We start from the raw sequence: 18044 nt of genomic DNA, 5'->3' as shown, positions 1-18044 counted from the left end.
TTAGAAGGGATTTTATGAGTATTAATGCTTTTTTCGCTAATTTATTTCTTTATGGCCTACAAAACAGGGTTGGCAAAAAAACATGGTTTTTATTGAAAAAACAAAAAACAAAAAAAAAAAAACAAAAAAACAGTATTTTGGTTTAAACCCGGTTTTTTTGGTTTAAATAATTTGCTCTTTGTATTTATATCATACATGGACAGAAATAAGCTGGTTTCGCTTTGGTGTTAGTATGTAACAACCGGGTTATGCTGGAAGGGGTCACATAAGCTTAAAGCGGAATTCAAACCGCTTCTCGGCTTACATCCAAGAGAAATTGTCCTCCATTTGAAATCAAAACCGGGAATAATTGGCCACAAATGCGATACGTCTGCCGACTCACTCACGAAGGACTCCTGATAAAAATACGTTGACTAATCTTTACATATTTCTTAATATAATCGGGGTCATTAGGACAGAAGGACAAAAAGATAAACAATTGCACAAGTGGAACCATTGTACAGAATTACCTATGGACAATTTCAAACTACTACAGGGTACAGAAGAACTAATTTAGTCCAAGTCAGTTCACTACGACTTTTATTAGTCCAAGTTAAAGAAATATAACGACTTACATTGCATATCAGTAAGAAAAGTGAATGAAGGTACGAATTATTTGAGTCCTCTTTGGCTCTGACCCATTTATACATAAATAGTTACCAATGATTCTTTTTATTTTAATAATTGCCTTCAGTGGGTTTTGTATGACCTCCCTCCCCAAAAAAGTACGGCATTTCGATGTATTTTATCAATAGTAAACATTATTAAAACGAAACAATGTTTAAAATTTTCCTTTTGTTGCATAACAATAATAAACAATAAAAAAAATCCATAAAGTTACATAAAAAAAGTTGCTTTCGTAATATAATCTCTTTGAGTAAAGAATGAGGAATTTAGGTCTGAATATAGTACGAATAATGTACGGGACTGAAACGTGATAACCCACAAATGTGTGTTCATCAAGATTTTATGAATAGTTACACTTTTACGAACATTTTTCATTTTTTGGTTTAAACCATTTTTTTTAAAACCACCTTGTTTAAACCAACCAACCCTGCTACAAAATCATCTATTTCCCTGTGTACAGGTTTACTTTCGGCGTATTACTAGAAAGAATTGTTGAAGAATGATAATTCTTTCACTAATTTCTTTATTGTCCCCTGAAAGGTTTCCACTGGGCAACATAAAAATATCTCACTTGGCATAGATAGAATTCAAGGGAGAAACTAGAAGTAATTGTTGAAAAATTACAATTCTCTTACGATTTGGGTATAAATACTGCTTCCGGATGTGTAATGTAAATATTACAGTTTAAAAACACCAACCTGTGCTAGGTGGCTACTAAAAATCGCGAATGCTATTTAACCAAGTCAGGGCAGCGCGAAGCAAGTGCGTCAGCTATGGTGGGTATGCGAAGGTAGCGGAAAGGAGTTCGTTTTGGCAATGATACGAGTTTCAATAGAACTTGTCATGGTTTCATACTAGTAACACACTACTTGTAAACATAAAATACAGGTCTTATATACTGTGCAGAAATATGCCGTCGATGGAAAATAGCATCTAATAGAGCCTTATTTCATATGCACTTACTTATTTTATCCGTCGTAAAGCACTTGTAATGATTTTCCACTATTAACCCCACACTTGTAAATCTAAAGTACAGGTGTATTACTTTGTATTTAATTCTGTCACCTGCAAAAATTTGATCCTTATAAACGTGTATTTTCATGCAAAGTATTGAATTTTTTCTGTAAATCGTCCAAAATATGGTGCGACAAAACCACACCTTCACCTTTCTCTGTATTAAGTATATGGGATTCGTACCTCTACTCACGGATTAGAGGTCGCGCGGTTTTGCGCCAAGGGCACCAAGCGGAGCCATCATAGACGTTGTTGATCATACTTTTTAGGGCTTTACTCGAGCAGACAGCTCTACCAAATAGAAAATGTAAAAGTCGGCTCCTGTAATGTCCTAACGGATTTAACGTAACCTAACCTGAAATGTAAAAAATCGGGTTCATTGGAGCAGAGGTACTAGTAAATAGAAAATTTAAAGGTCCATGTGCTCGTGCAATGCTACAAACCTAACCTAACCTGAAAATGTAAGAAATCTGTCAAAATTTGCTTGAACCGTCTGCTCGAGCAGTACCCTTTTTTAAATTGTTACTTGTGCAGTACTTTGTACATTCGATGTACACAATTCGCGTAAGAAGAGGTATAAGAAATATGTCTTAGTAATTTAACATTTTCTGTAGCATGTATTCTTCTGATACTTCTACAGTTACACCTTTATTCATTACTGTAGCATGTACACTCATGTCCAAAATGATTGTCGCATATCTATAACTGTCTTCTTGTAAGAGTATAATTTGATAATGATTTTCTAGGGTACTTTTAACACTGATACAATGTGTATAATCGAGAAATGTATATTTGTGGTAAATTTCATAGGAAAAGAATTATAAAGACGAAAATTAGAGTGAGTAAAACAAAATGTTGCTAAATGGACAAGAAAGTTTTATTTTCGTTTTATTGTTCTTATTTACTGCTCTTTTGACATGAAAATTGCCACATACATGTCTTTGCCGATTATACACATACTCACATTATAAGAAATATCGGGCGAATTGGTTATCAAATTATATTCCTAAACAACACATTTATAGACATGCGACAATAATTTTGGACATGAGTGTACATATCACAGTCATCATGAAGTGTACACTTACTTACCCCTTAGATACTTCTATGGTTGTGCATCATGAGTACACACTGCCTTGAGTCAACATTTTATAAGATAGAAATTGAAGGGGTAATTTGGATAAGGGTTTATCAACCTATTTCCTGTAAAATGAGATATACATATTTTCTGCAAGTTTGAGCATGTCCGTATGTGTCTAGGTGGTGTTAAGGTAATATCTCTGCTCCGTAGCAAACGCCTGCCTCCAAAAATAGTGTGTGAATACGTTGGTTAATTGGATAAGGGCGTTTGTTTTTCTGCTCTCCTGAAAAATTGAAGAATTGCTAGTTACGCCCTTATCCAAATTTATCCCTCAATTTATGTCTACTCATTGACTAATTGGAAACCTTTTATTGGTGTTCTTTTTGAAAACGAAATTTCAAAATTATTTTGCTTTGAAAAGAAATTTTAGAAGACATTTCTTAACTTATATAAGGAAATAGTCGCGAAGATGTGGCTATAGGAATTTATAGATAAATGTTGAACTTTACTATTTTCTTTTTCAATAAATGTCTGGCATTTGATACTTCAGCAAATTGAAATTTAGACAGGATGTAATCCTAATGTCTCTGTGATTGTAGTATTTCACAGGATAATATTGTAGTATTTCGTTTGTAATTTCAGATCTTGGCTGGGTCAACAGTGTGAACATAAACTTGCCAGCTGTGAAAAAGAGGGCAGAGGTGCTCCCTGGACGTAGAACAGTTAAAAAGCAATGGCAGGCGGCGTGGCTACTGCGGGCGGTCACATGTATAGATCTCACGACGCTATCAGGTTTTTGTTTTATTAGTATTGTGTGTAGTGTATATCTTTGCAATTTAGACTATGTCTGTACCTGTATGTGAATCTTTTAACAGTTTAAAATTCTGGAATATTCGTAGTTTTTTTTAAAAGAAGAAACGATGATAATAAGAGAAAAGATTGACTGTAATATTTTCAACCGAGAATATGAAACAGAAATTTACTTATTAATAATAAGATGAACAAAGTAGTTTTATTTCACAGTGTGAAGCTAAGGTATACTTTCGCACTATGCGAATTTAATGCTCGAACTTCAAATAGCACATCGATAACTATTGGTTGCAATAGAGGAATAAGATTTATTTATTTATTTTTATTTATTTATTTCGTTTTGCGCCGTAAGAACTTAGCGTTCATGGCTTCGTCAAGGGATACAGTTACTATTACAATGAATAATAATAATTACAAGAGAAACGCTACAATTAATAATACAATTATTAAGAAAACATAGAACCTGTTCTTCGACCCTGAATCCATATCTAAGAAACACATTACTCTCTATTCCTTACCGTTTTTGTTCTATGGCGATAAAGGTTGAAACCAAAAATGGTTAATTTCCACCACTTCCGGTTTGAATAGAGAGTTAAGGAAGGAGATAGAACCTATTCTTGGGACGCTAAATCGTTTGCAAAGAAACCACTTCTCGATATCTCGTACAGTTTTTGGTTAATGAAAATCAGTATTGAAAACAGAGGCACTCGGTTTCGATGTATTGCGGCAAGAGAACATCATCACAACCCACTACACCCTCTCTCAGTTGGGTCATATTACCAATAACGTCTGAATGAATTATCTAATTTGAGTATCGTTTGCTTGATGTAGCAAGAACATAATTCTGTGTACGTAACTGAAAATTGTATAGAAATAATCAATATATTCCTAACTTCTCACAAAAGAAAATCTGCCGTAGAAAACTAGGACAGGTCGACAGTTTTTTATTTTTTTTTTTAAATCGTAGAAACAAATAAAAATGGAGTTTTCAGCGAACTTGGAGAAATTCTTCTGATACGGAAACTTTCAAGTCATTTAATGTACATACTGCTTCGATAGATTTTCTTTTATCAAAAGTTTGAAATAAATTGAGTAATTTCTACAGGATTTTCAGTAACGCACGTAAAATTATGTTCTTGCTACATCAAGAAAATAGTATTCAAATTAGATAATTTATTCCGAAGTTATTGGTAAAACAATCTAACCGGGAGACCTCTTTCGCTCGCGTCTGTGTAGAAGTGTGTTGCTAAAACTGTTAATCTTATACAACATTACAGCATTGGTAATGGTAATGAACGTGGTAGGCATACGTGAAATGTTGGCTGTTACGTGAAGTTAAATAGAGGGCGATCAGAGCGCGAGAAAATTAAGTCTAATTAGCATAGTTGTAAAGAGAATAAAGAAACTATTTTTTTACATTATGAGAGTTGTTTACAATATCTGGACATGAATCTTTTATGCTCTGAAAGGAGCTTCAAATAGAGATCTTAAAGATCAAATACAGTAGAACCCCTCTCGTGCGCCCTCGGCTGCTCCGCCACTCTGGTTGATCCGACCGTGCTTGAGCTAACGTTTCTCGACTAGTCGGTGACTCACGAGGTCCACTGTCGTTTACTGCCGTCGCGACATTGTTGTTTACTTGCTGTTATCGCTTGTCCGCTTTAGTGCTCCGTCATCTCTTGTATCGTTTCTTTCGTTGTGCGTGTTTTCTGTATTGTACTGTGCAGTTTTTAGCGCTTATTGTTCGTTGGTTTTACGACAGTGTTCTTCTTTGTTTGTTACAGTGCAGTGCTTTTTAAACATGTCAGGAGAGAAACGTAAACACGTTACTCTTTCATTAAATGAAAAATTAAGAGTGCTACAAAGACTGAACACAGGGGAATCGCTCCAAAAAATTGCCCAAGGAACTCAATGTAGAAGATTGGAGAATTAAGTTTTGAGTTCAGAGATTGTTTATTTTATTATAAATTCGTATTTTTCTGTATTTTCTGGTAATCCAACCTTTTTTTGCGTTCCGACTACACTCCCCAGTCCCAACGGTGACGGATTAGAGGAGTTCTACTCTATGTCTAAAATGACAAAAAAAAAATAAATAAATAAATAAATAAATAAAGAAGTGAACTTGATTTCCTTGTGCACTGAACGTGCCATATCTTAAGGTGAGTTTTAATAATCATCATCATCATCATGGTAACTCAAATAGAAAACAATGTAATGCGAACATATTATGTTATTATGTTTGCCTTTCAATCACAAATTTGTTTACAAGTATATATTTTATCTACCTGTGAGCTTAGATAATTGACTTACTGATTATATAGAATAATAGGGCTTGTAGTTTAATATTCAACACTCTACATTCAATGTATGGTAAGGTAAGAATATATAACTGTAATATATAAGTTCATAGTGTTTTATGAATATCCGTGGTAAAAAAAACACGTAAGGGGGTACATATATATATGTGCACATTACCCGATTACGTTAACTGAAAATGAAAAATGAAAGAAGTATAAAATGTGCAGGAATTCTAAGTAGCATATGCTGATGATATATCCTAACTCTTGCTACAATTCTTCGAACGTACCTGCATTTATTGTAGATGGGATATCCTGATTGGGTAGCTACTCCACAGAAAAACCACCTATGGAGAAAGTATCTGCCAAATCATCCAATCAATAAATACATCTTGGAGGTGTAGTAAAGAAAGATTAATGTGCACAGTGTTGTAATTTTATTGAAAATTTTGCGTGCCGGATTTTTTTCATTCATTCAACCTATGTACAGGGCAAGAATATCTGATGCTACTATTGTTAACGACTTTTTGTCTCCTTTACCCGTTTCTTGTACATTGTTTTCCAAACTAAAAGCTCGAGAACGATCAGAAAGAGAGCGTTGATTCTGAACTCTTCATGACTGATTTTTTCCTTAGGGAATTTAAATACCCTGTATCTCTTATCGTTTGCAGTGTACTTACAATGTTTAGTGTGGGGAGACTTTTTAAATGTACGGTACTTTTGGTAACTCATTATAAATTTATTCTTACACTTCAAATTCTGTTATATAAACCAGTGAGGGAACATGAGTATCCTTATGGTTTCTCTTTGTTTCATCACATTGTGAGCGTGATGTGTTCCTCCTGTCGTTAATTGTATAAATTTTGATTTCTGTTTTGTTCTTTATAGGAGATGATACTTCAGCGAATGTGGAACGCTTGTGTTATAAGGCAGCTCATCCAGTAAGTCCAGATATTTTGACAATGTTGGGAGTACAGAACAAAGGTATAACGACTGGTGCTGTTTGTGTTTATCCAGCGAGAGTAGCTGATGCTGTCAGTGCACTAAAAAGATTTGGAGCATCACATATTCCTGTCGCATCAGGTAACGCATAAGCTAGCAGCAAAATTTAACTTTTGTGATCAAAATGTTTCCATATTGCATATACGCACATTTATATAACTATATAGTAATATTATAAAAATTTGCTCCGTCATTATTGGCTGATTGGAATACCAAAGAGGAGGCAAGGTGGCTCAGTGGTAGAGCGTTTACTTTTGGTGCGTGGAGTTCCTGGTTCGTTCCCCGGCCAAGGAAGTTTGTGGTGGACAATATCATGTCCGTGCGTTTTCTCGGATTACTCTCGTTTCCTCCCACTTTCTCATTCCATCAATTATTCTATCATCATTCACTTGCCTTAATCATATCTCCCTTAGCCTAAAAGGCATAAGCGTGGGACGTTAAACTGAAATATTCAGTCATTCATTCAGCATGTTGCGATCATATTTCGAAGTGGTGAAGTGGAAACCAGATCCATGTATCTTCTTTTAGACAGTTATTATTATTATTATTATTATTATTATTATTATTATTAAGTATTCTGCCTTCCGGCAGGTCCTGGGACTACAGATTTTTTTTTTTCAATTTTAGATTTAAGCCTGGAAATGTTTCTTCCGCGTTTTCCGATCTTCAGCTTCCTCTTTTAACTCCCAATATTTTCTTCTGTTTCTCAAACCATCGATTTAGATACTTACGTAAAGTTATTTTCAAAGTCGATAAAGTTATCAATTATAATCAAAAACTTACCTAGTAAGCTTGTATATTTGTTCAACTGTTCGTCCATTGATCTCATCAATTATTCTCCATCGTGAGAACAAAGTGTTTCATTTTGGCATCAGTGCTTTTCATCTGACTAGAGCGATACTGGTAGCTGAACAGTTATAATCTAATCGTATCTCTGATACTTGTCATCTAATTGCTTCTCCATGACGCACAGAGTGCAGTGAAACTTTTGTTTCACTCTGTCTACTCATGCTATTCGCAGTGCCGTGACAATTAATAATAATAATAACTTATTGGAATTGAAGTACCTTCATTTCGTTTGTTTTCACTTGACGGGAGGAGGAAACAGTTAATAAATAGAGAGTACTGATAACTGATAATAAGATTCGCATTATGTGTAGTCAAGGAGCCAAAGAGAATAAAAATATCGATTATGAGTTTTGAACTGAGTCTCCTTGTTTCTTTTCGTTTCTTTTTATACCTTCTTTAATATTCTCTTACCCATGTATTCATGTTAGAGAGAAATTTCTTGTTCCGATTTTTAAAAAATCTAGTTGGAGAACAGGGTTACCTATAGTCTGAATATTCTGTATGTGCGTGTCCAAAATTAAGGAGGCAGACTACTAAATATTTTTCAAAACCTAACATTTTTTCTTTTGCCAGATTTTTGTAAATGAAAAGGGATAATGAAATGTAACTTACCTCAATAATAGATGTTATTCTACACCCGAAAATACGAATCGGAAGGATTTTCAATGTTGCCATCCATAGAAATTACAGTATGACCAGAATTTGAATTACCCAAAAAATCAAAGTTAAGGCAACGACTAGAAAAATGAACTTAACGGTAATTGAAGACTTATCATGCTGTTTGTGTTCCTTGTTAACTACTTTTTAAACAATATTTTTTTTTATTTTGTAATAAAGTATGTAAGATATTACAGAATAAATACAAATAATAATAATACTTTTTTATTTTGTAATAAAGTATGTAAGTTATTACAGAATAAATACAAATATTATTTAAAAAGTAGGTAAAGGAACAAAGACATCATGATAAGTCATCAATTACCGTTGAGTTCATTTTTCTAGTCGCCTTAACCTGGATTTTTGAGTAATTCAAATTCTGGTCACACTGTAATTTCTATGGATGGCAACACTGAAAATCCTTCCGATTCGTATTTTCGGGTGTAGAATAACATTATCTATTATTGAGGCAAGTTACTTTTCATTATCTCTTTTCATTTACGAAAGACTGGCAAAAGAAAAATTGTTAGCTTTTGAAAAATATTTAGTAGTCTGCCCCCTTAAAGTGACAAATGAAAATGCAAGGACAGTAGAGTGAAAAAATACCGAATATGTAACACTGTGCTTGCTTAAATACGCCGTGTGATCACTGTGTGTGACGCCATGCGAAACTCGTGCAAACTACCAGCAGCACGATAGATAAGCAATGCACAGGGTGCAACCCCCGAATCATTTGATAACTGGATTCGGATGAATGTGTCGTCGAGTTTCATGAGGATTCATAACCAATGTCTAAACGACGCACTGCACTAGGGAGAAGTCGATCGAATGGAAGCAAATTGGTTGCATGTGTCCGACAAGTGGCCTCCAGTGTGTGGCAACAGTTCCAAGAGACAAGAACAATAACAATGACCCTGGCAAGATCGGCCTCAAAGCATGACACACATTATTTAGCATTAACGGCCCGTCGCCATAGACGCATGAGTGCAGCCTAGATCGCTCGGAGCGTTATTCTGCTATTGTTGCCTCAATTTTGGACAGGGTGTCTGCAGGCACTGCAATGGGGTATGATTCTATGCAAGAAGGCCAACGTGAGCAATACAGGTGGTGCAGAAACCATGGACAATGGATTCCAAAACAATGAGAAGTTATACTTTCAGTGATGAATTGCGATTCACTCCACACAGCGATTTTCGACATTTGTGTATATGGAGGGAGGCTGGAACTAGTTTTCTCACTCACAACATCCGAGAAATGGATCACTGCTAAGTTGGTGGCATGATGATGTGAGCCGGGATCGTGCTCTGTGGACGGATGCCTCTGTATGTGCTGGAGCAGAGCGCCCTGACCACCCAGATGTACCGAAATGAAATCCTTGAGCCAATTGTGAGGACTTGTGAGGAGCCGTCGGACCACAGTTACGGTACGTGGACAATAACGCCCGTTCTCATCGTGCAGATCTGCTGGCTGAATTTTTGGAGAGGAGGATATTTTGACAGATTCCATGGCTTACACATTCTCCGGAGTTGAACACCATTGAACGTGCGTGAGACGCATTGAAAAAATTTGCAGCTTCTCACTCCATTTCCAGACCCTTTTGACCTCAGAACTGCTCTGCTGGGGCAAAGAAAACTTTACATCAGGAACCCACCTTCATATACAACATGGGAAACCGTTATGCGGCGTGTATTACAGTTGCTCAGGCGCCCATTTCGTATTAGCAGCTGTACATGGTCACCAGAAACATCTTAGTCTCTGTCACCTTTATGATCACGAGCGAGCCACAGACATCATTACACGTTTCGGTTCATACTGCGATTTCCATATGTTCGGCCCTGTTCCTGCTTCGGACACTATTGTACGCTTTACTTGAACATAATTACGTATTTACATCTGTTAGCATCTTCGATTTTTCATTTGTCACTTTATTTTTTGGACACGTGTGTATATGTATTGTTAAAAGTAATTTTCAAAATTATTTCTTTTTTCAAATAAAATATTTTAATTGCTCCTCTTTTTATTTGCTTTGCGGTAAATTCTAGTGGCAACAGGATTTCCCAGTGGGCAGTATCCGCTGAGAACCCGTCTCGAGGAAATAAAACAGGCCGTGGAAGATGGTGCATCAGAAATTGATATTGTTGTTGATAGAGGATTAGTTTTAACGCACCAATGGGAAGGTACGTACTACATTTTTTTTTTTTTTTTTGTTGTTTGTTTGTTGTGTGTATGTGTGTGTGTCTCACAATGGGATTATAAGATTCTAATCTCTTCTCTTCGTCTTCGATGTTGAATGCAAGTGAATAACACAAATACGATTTCATTATTTTTCTCTCAATAGCCCCCATCAGGGACGTACATCCGTACCTCCCGAAATCCCGATTTTTCTGTAAATTTGGTCTAATTTTAGGAGTAAATTTACAAATTTTAATATAATTTGTCCTCATATTGAATTTGGACCCCTCCCCGAAATACTGTCCTGGGTACGTCTCTGACCCCATCCACCCGTAGGATATACAATTAACAAAACCTTACAGTCTACGGTGTTAGGAGTACATTTATACAAACTTTCAATGTACTACGCCTTATAATTCCGGAGATCTGGTAAACTGCAAGAAAAGTAATTCAAGGCCCCTCATTCCCCTTAGATACCTATTTCACAAAACCCCGTCTTATCTACAGTCTAGGGTACAAGGGAAAACATTTCCAGAAAATTTCGAGATTCTATGAGTAGTAGTTTCGGAGATCTGTTCATGAGTGAATCAGTGAACTAGTCAGTGAATTCACTCTTTTATATATTATATATAGAGAGATTTGCAATCGCTTTGTAAGTGGTGCATAGCCCAATTTGTAAACGAAAACGTCTTTTCCCGTTGACTGACACGTAAAAATTCTCGAAAACTACAAGTGCTAGCGCGTATGATTATTTTTGCGGCTTTGATATCCATTGCAGTATGAAACGACATACGTAATATACGTATATTTTTTAACATAAAAGAATATCTATAAAAGAACCTTTATATATATAACATGTATATTTTCCATACTCGTACAGTTATATACGAGTAAACACTGTGCATGATCTTTCAATTATAAAACATTTTTTGTAAATAGTATGTTTATAATAAAAATTATAAAGATTGCAGTTTCTTACAAAATTACAACTAAGCAATTAACAAATTCGACTACGTAAAATTCAAGTTACGTAAAGTTTATGGAAAGCATTACTCAGTTAGTCGTGGACGTGCTTTATTTTAAAAATTAATTGTCCTGAGTAAGATTCTACAAACTATCTTTTATAAAAGTGTAAGTCATCAGTTACGCTGTGTTTCATGAGAAGTATTAGAGAAAGGAAAAATGTTTCTGAATTATAAGATCATATGACATTTTATTCCTCCATACCTGAAAATGAATTTCAACGTAATGGCGGCATGTGCAATATATATCTGTCTGTGTAAATCTGTATAAAATCTGATGCGGCTGGCAGCAAAGAACCAATAAGACGTATAGTTTAACGTGGAATTCCGTATTTCAGTATTTCTGAAAACATACATCGCTGTAAATAAAATAAGTAAGATAATCCTATTAAACCGCAAATAAAGTCAGTCTAAAAAAATTAAAATAAATCTCAAAAATCAGTCATGTGAGTTATAGACTGAAAGTATTTGAGAACAAGATCCTGGGGCGAATTTTTGGACCCAAGAGGAACAGGAATAGGGAACGGGAGAAACTTCTTAACGAAAAACTACTTAATTTATACGGTTTACCAAACATTATTAGGGTCATCAAATCTAGGAGGCTTAGGTGGGCAGGTCATGTAGCCAGAATGGAACAAGCAGGAACGCTTTCAAAGTTTTAACTGGAAGATCAATCAGAAAACGACCATTAGGAAGATCTAGGCGCAGATGGGAGGACAATATTAAGATGGATCTCGCAGAGATAGGAATACAAAGTAGAAACTGGATCCAGTTGGCTAAGGATAGAAGTCAGTGGAGAGCTTTTCTGAACGCGGCATTGAACCTCCGGGTTCCATAGGCCATAGAGTTAGTTAGTAAGTTAGGTGAGTTAAATATTTTGAAGTTATGTAGTAATAAACAGGATATAGCTTAAGAAAAGGGACACTATGACTGAATCCCTTTTTAGGTAACAGTATTACAAAATATGCTTTTAAAGTACAGTTGTGGATACCTTTTATTATTGAGGCTATGTGAGACGTGGACCATAATTTTACATTTGATCTGAGCCACTTAGTCACAATGAAACTTTGTTCAAGATGCAATTGATTCACGAAATTCTTAGGTGAGCAACATACAGCCACAACATGACTGTTTTAACAAAAGAGACACTGACCAAAGCTTAAAACTTTATTTTAAATTATAATTTGTAACTGTTTCGGATATCTAACATATCCTTCTTCAGACACGATCGAAATTAATCTGTGTTGCAAAAAAAATTTTAACTTGAGGTATACATATTGCTGAAATTTATTCTTTATTTGAAAATTCTTGTACGTAATTATGCTTTTATATTGTTAATGACAACTTTGTTTCTTTTTAATTTTTTGTTATATGCAGCACAAAACAAAATTTGTATTAATATATTGGGTACTAAAGTATGCATAATTGCATAGTGTAAATATTTTTTTCTTTCTTTTGTGGTATTCCTATGATAAATGCCTTTTCGTAGCCAAGTGGTTAAGTCGCATGGTGTCGAGTACGATTCAGGTATGAGCATGAGCTTCGGGTAAAATGGTTTCAAGTAATGGTTTCTATTCCACTGTAAGTATATACGTAGTAGGTTCCGTTTTATAAGCCTTGGTGTTGAAAAAGGACCCAAAATCAATCAACCTTACGTTAAATGAAATAAAACAATGTCTTAATATGTGCATATGCAGGGTGGCCCAAAAGTAGGTATACAGCCCTTATTGATCAAGTATAACATTCTAGCTTATAGGTTTATTTGCTTCGGCTGTTCCGGGCTTAAGATATAAGTAAAAACACATTAAGAACAAATAATAAAGAACCTAAGTCTAACTGATGGATAACAATAAAAAATTATATAAAAAGCAATGAGCTGAACAGCACGGGACAGTATACTTGACCATCCTGTATATTGGTGTTTTATCCGAATGTTGGTTTTAGTTCATTTGCACCAGTAGAAAAAGGGTAGGACACCAAGGTTTAAGAGTACATGAAAAGCTGGAAAGTAAGTGTTGGACCGATCGGATAAATTATGAATTCGAATCAGGGATACCACTTATAAAGGTAACTGAGTAATAATGATTACATTACCTTCATATTCATTTGCTTACGTTAATTAATATGCTTTCGATATAAGGCTTTCTTATGTGTTTATATGGGTAACAAGCTATATCCTTAACAGAAGTTAATGTTTTAAATGGTATGAGTAAAATCAAATATAAGAGCGTAGGGGAAATGTCTACGAGACTTCTTGGAAACGAATGAGTGTATTACTGGCGGTTAAAGGAAGAAAAAATTAGGTAAACTGATTGGATTTAACTGAACTTTTCAGTATCACAGTAAAAATTCGTGTAACTTGTAAAAGAAAAAAAAAATGTTTTTTGCAGCTTTATACCAAGAGATCCAACAGATGAAAGATGCTTGCGGAGATGCCCATATGAAGACTATTCTCGCTGTTGGAGAACTAGGATCTCTTACTAACGTCTACAAAGCTTCTTTAGTGGCTTTGATGGCAGGCTCTGACTTCATTAAAACTTCTACTGGTAAGGAGTTTGACTTCTTGTGAACTAACATGAAAATAACTATAAGCTGGCGTAATTTAACAAATATACGTACTAAAAGTTTTATCGTACAACCTATAACACATTACGTGCGATATGTTCAAATTACATGTATACAGGAGGTTACAAAAATTTGTCACAGTATTATGAGAATAGATTCCTGACATCAAAATAAGAAAATATGTTCATATGGACCTGTGCTGAAAAGTGGATGGTTTCGGAGTTATAGGGTGGCGAAAACGTGAAACAAGTGGACTTCAAAACTTCATAGCTCCACTACTATGGGACCTATCGTAGTGGAGTCAAGACATCACTGAGGAACTGGTATGTGAACTATCCAAATATCCATGTGTAAGAATCCTCCAGTACTTGCATGCCAATTTTTAGAAAGGTAGGTGGAGAGTGATCAAGTACTCGAAACGCCCTCTCTATAAATGATTGTGCAAGTACCGGAGGTTTCGAAAAATGGCTATTTGGATAGTTCACAAACTAGTTCCTCAGTGATGTCTTGACCCGACTGCGATCGGTCTTACAGTAGTGGAACTATGGACCTCTAGAGTTAATTTTTTCACGTTTCCGGCACCCTATAACTACGAAACTATGCACTTCCAACCATGGTCCATATGAACTTTTTCTTCTTATTTTGATGTGAGAAATCTATTCTCATAATATTGTAACAAATTTTTGTAACACCCTGTATATGTGCCAAACTGTTGTATATATACAGATGGTGATCAGAAAAATGGAAACACCTGAACGAAATTGCAACTTACCAGGTTAATATGGTGTCGGGCCACCTTTCGCCTTCAGAACGTGGGATGGAGGCATAGAGGTCGTGAATGGTAGCAAGTGGAATTTTACACCATTCCTCATGCAGGGCACTGCCAGTTCTGTGAGAGGATAGAGGTGGAAATCGTCGCCGGAGTCGTGTTTCCAAGACGGACCACAGATATTCAATTATGTTGAGATCTGGGGATTGGGCGGGCCAGGGGAGGTGTTGAACTTCATCCCGATGTTCCTCAAACCACGCTGCAACAACGCCAGCTGTGTGAATGGGTGTATTATCATCCTGGAAGATGGCGTCATTGTCTGGGAACAACACATGGACCATAGGATGCAAGTGGTCTCCTAAAATTGCAACATAATCGTTGGCAGTGATTCGTCCGCTAAGTGTGACCACAGGACCCAATGAAAACCATGATATTGCGGCCCACAGCATCACCGAGCCGCCGTCATGTTTCACAGTTGTGCGGAGACACTGCAGATCATAAGCTTCTTTGGGCGTTCTCCACACATAAACACGGCCCGTGGTTGGGAATAGGGTGAAGGATGACTCATCCGACCATATCACACGTTTCCAGTCCTCAACGGTCCAAGTTGCGTGGTCGCGGCACCATTTGCGGCGTGCGAAAGCGTTGTGGCCCCTGATGAGCGGTTTGGCCCGTGCAACACGACCCCGTAAGTTCATGTCATGTAATTCGCGGCGGACTGTGATTGTCGAAACAGGGTGGGGGAGGTGCTGATCGAGTTCCTCCGTCACTTGCTCCGCAGTGGCACGACGGTTCTGCGTGACAATGCGCTTTAACACTCGGCGTGACCTGTCACTCATGATTTTCTTCCGCCCACTGTTCCGCTTCCCCGATGTGTTTTTCCCGTGTGTTGTGTAGGCCGTCATCACCTTCGACACTGTCCTACGCGACACACCTAACACAGTAGCCACTGCCGTCACACTCACTCTACATAACCGCGCACCAACAATTTGCCCTCTTTGAAAATCTGAGAGGTCTCCCATTTTACAGTACCTCCGTCTGCTGCAGCCACTGGACACTGCTGTTCCACTGCGCCTGACGTAGTATGGAGACCGACCTAACACACCATCACCAGCGGTCCGGCGCTGCGGACGCCACGACACCACTGCCAACCCATACATCTGACGTGTTGCCAACTACAGGTGTTTCCATTTTTCTGATCACCATTTGTATATATACTTAAATAATTGTGAAAACATTAGCATAAAAAAAAAAAACTGTAAGTACTTTCGTTAAATGCTTCATCAGATAGAAGTAGATTCTCTTCAGTCGGTTGAAGGTCAAGTTGTGCAGCAGATCATTATTCTACGGTACTGAGTAGTTGAGTTAGAACATTTGAAAGTGTTACGTAACAGTAGTAATGTGTGTTATATTTGTGCAGGTGGCTGACAGCACGAAGCGTTTGATGATGTGTCTGATGAATATGAAGTTACATTGCCGAAACTATTACACAAATTTCATTAATATATGTTTAATGTTTTGATCAGTTTTGTTTTACTAATACATGTTGAATATTTCCAAACCTACAATGAACAATATATAAGTGTTAATTTTATGGTTTTTTATAGCTCGATTAAACAAATTCACCATACTTGTACTCTGCACAACTAGATACTCATTTGTATTTCCCAGTTCTTAATATCTCTCAAAAGTAAAAAATGTAAACTTTCCTATTCACCACATCCACAAATGAGGTTTAATTTTCAGGAAAGATGTAAAATGTTTGTTGATTGTTTCTGTTCCTTTTTCTTTGTTTTAATTGATCTGTAAAATAAATTGTTTGTTCTTTCTATAGGTAAAGAAGGTGTTAATGCAACATTACCAGTAAGCATAGTCATGTGTCGTGCTATCAGAGATTACCATGAGAAAATAGGATATAAAGTAAGTGTTTAATTTTTGTATAGCTAAATACACAAATTAGCATTTTAGTACTATACATCACAAAGGCTAATGATTTTATCGTCATTTCATTGAAAGTGTTTAAATTTGCTTTCGATGTTTAACTAAGGTCAAATAAATGAGGAAAGTGAAAAAAGTGAATCACACAACGATGTCGGATAGTACATACTCCTGATCGGAGGCACGGTTTCTGGGTAAGCACTTCGTACCCTGATTAAATATAAAATCATGCAATAATGTAATATTGCAACATTCCCTCTGTGTAGCGGTATTTGAGATCGCTGTGATGTTGTTAGTTGAGCCAGGGGCGGATGCAGGACCGACTTCTGGGGGGGGGGGGGGATTGTCATACTGCTACTTAGAGCTACTTTTAAGAGCTTCAAACTCTGGCATGGGTTTGATTTATATATATAAAATAAGAAAGTTTCCTTTATCGCCCCCCCTTCCCCTTGGATTCGCCACTTAGTTGAGCAGTCGATCTCTTTAGAGCCATTTCTAATTCCTATTCCAAAGAAACAAGTAAGGATAAGTGTGTTAGCGAAACCCCAACCCTTATAAGCAGTGCAATGCGTAAATGGCTAAAAAAAAGGTGCTAGAGTATTAACCTTAACCTTTAAAAAATTAACGAAAAAACTGTTCTGTTTTTGAAGCGGATCTGTAAGGGGAAACAAGGTATCAGAATTCTACATTTTTATTCAAGATATAGTTCGTATACTTTGTAATATAGTTTTAGATACAAAATAATGTACACTACCTGACGTAAATAGGAAGAAAAAAATTAGCGAGTGGCCATTGATACGTACCATGCAGAGAGGGAGCCATTACTGACGTTGGACATAAAGCTTCGACTGTACGTGATATCCAATAAATCATCGATATCATCCCGTTACAGGTGATAGAATTCATCATAAACTACCTCGAGTAATCATTGTTGCTTTGTGGTTGTGTGTGACCGTTTGTGCAATTTTAGTTGTAGGAGATGGACAAACTTTTCTCTGGAGATATGTTCCTCCAAAATGGGAGATTGATTTTGAAACCCATCTATCTTTTCCAACGGAAGGGGAGGTGTAACATGGCTACTACGTCATACATGAATTGTGTGATGTGCGACAGTTGATCTTTTTCAAAGAGTGGTAGCAATACTCTTATAATACTTCGATGTATTTCGTAGCATTGATGCGCCGTCACACACACACACACAA

The 18044-nt window shown here is 36.4% G+C and overlaps 1 protein-coding gene across 1 annotated transcript in view; it reads left to right on the top strand.

The window, feature by feature from the left end:
* The window catches only part of Dera (deoxyribose-phosphate aldolase), a 35505-nt gene that overhangs the window by 2512 nt on the left and 14949 nt on the right, over positions 1–18044 (top strand). The window contains exons 2-6 of the mRNA XM_081760015.1: positions 3404–3553; positions 6757–6951; positions 10419–10553; positions 13961–14116; positions 16739–16824. Of these exons, the coding sequence (XP_081616141.1) occupies positions 3404–3553; positions 6757–6951; positions 10419–10553; positions 13961–14116; positions 16739–16824 (722 nt within the window). The remainder of the gene's footprint in view (positions 1–3403; positions 3554–6756; positions 6952–10418; positions 10554–13960; positions 14117–16738; positions 16825–18044) is intronic.

This window comes from Thermobia domestica, chromosome 5, assembly GCF_964235325.1.
Source record: "Thermobia domestica chromosome 5, izTheDome1.hap1.1, whole genome shotgun sequence".
In the NCBI taxonomy this organism is placed as follows: domain Eukaryota; kingdom Metazoa; phylum Arthropoda; class Insecta; order Zygentoma; family Lepismatidae; genus Thermobia; species Thermobia domestica.
This window is presented reverse-complemented; position numbering and strand designations above follow the sequence as displayed.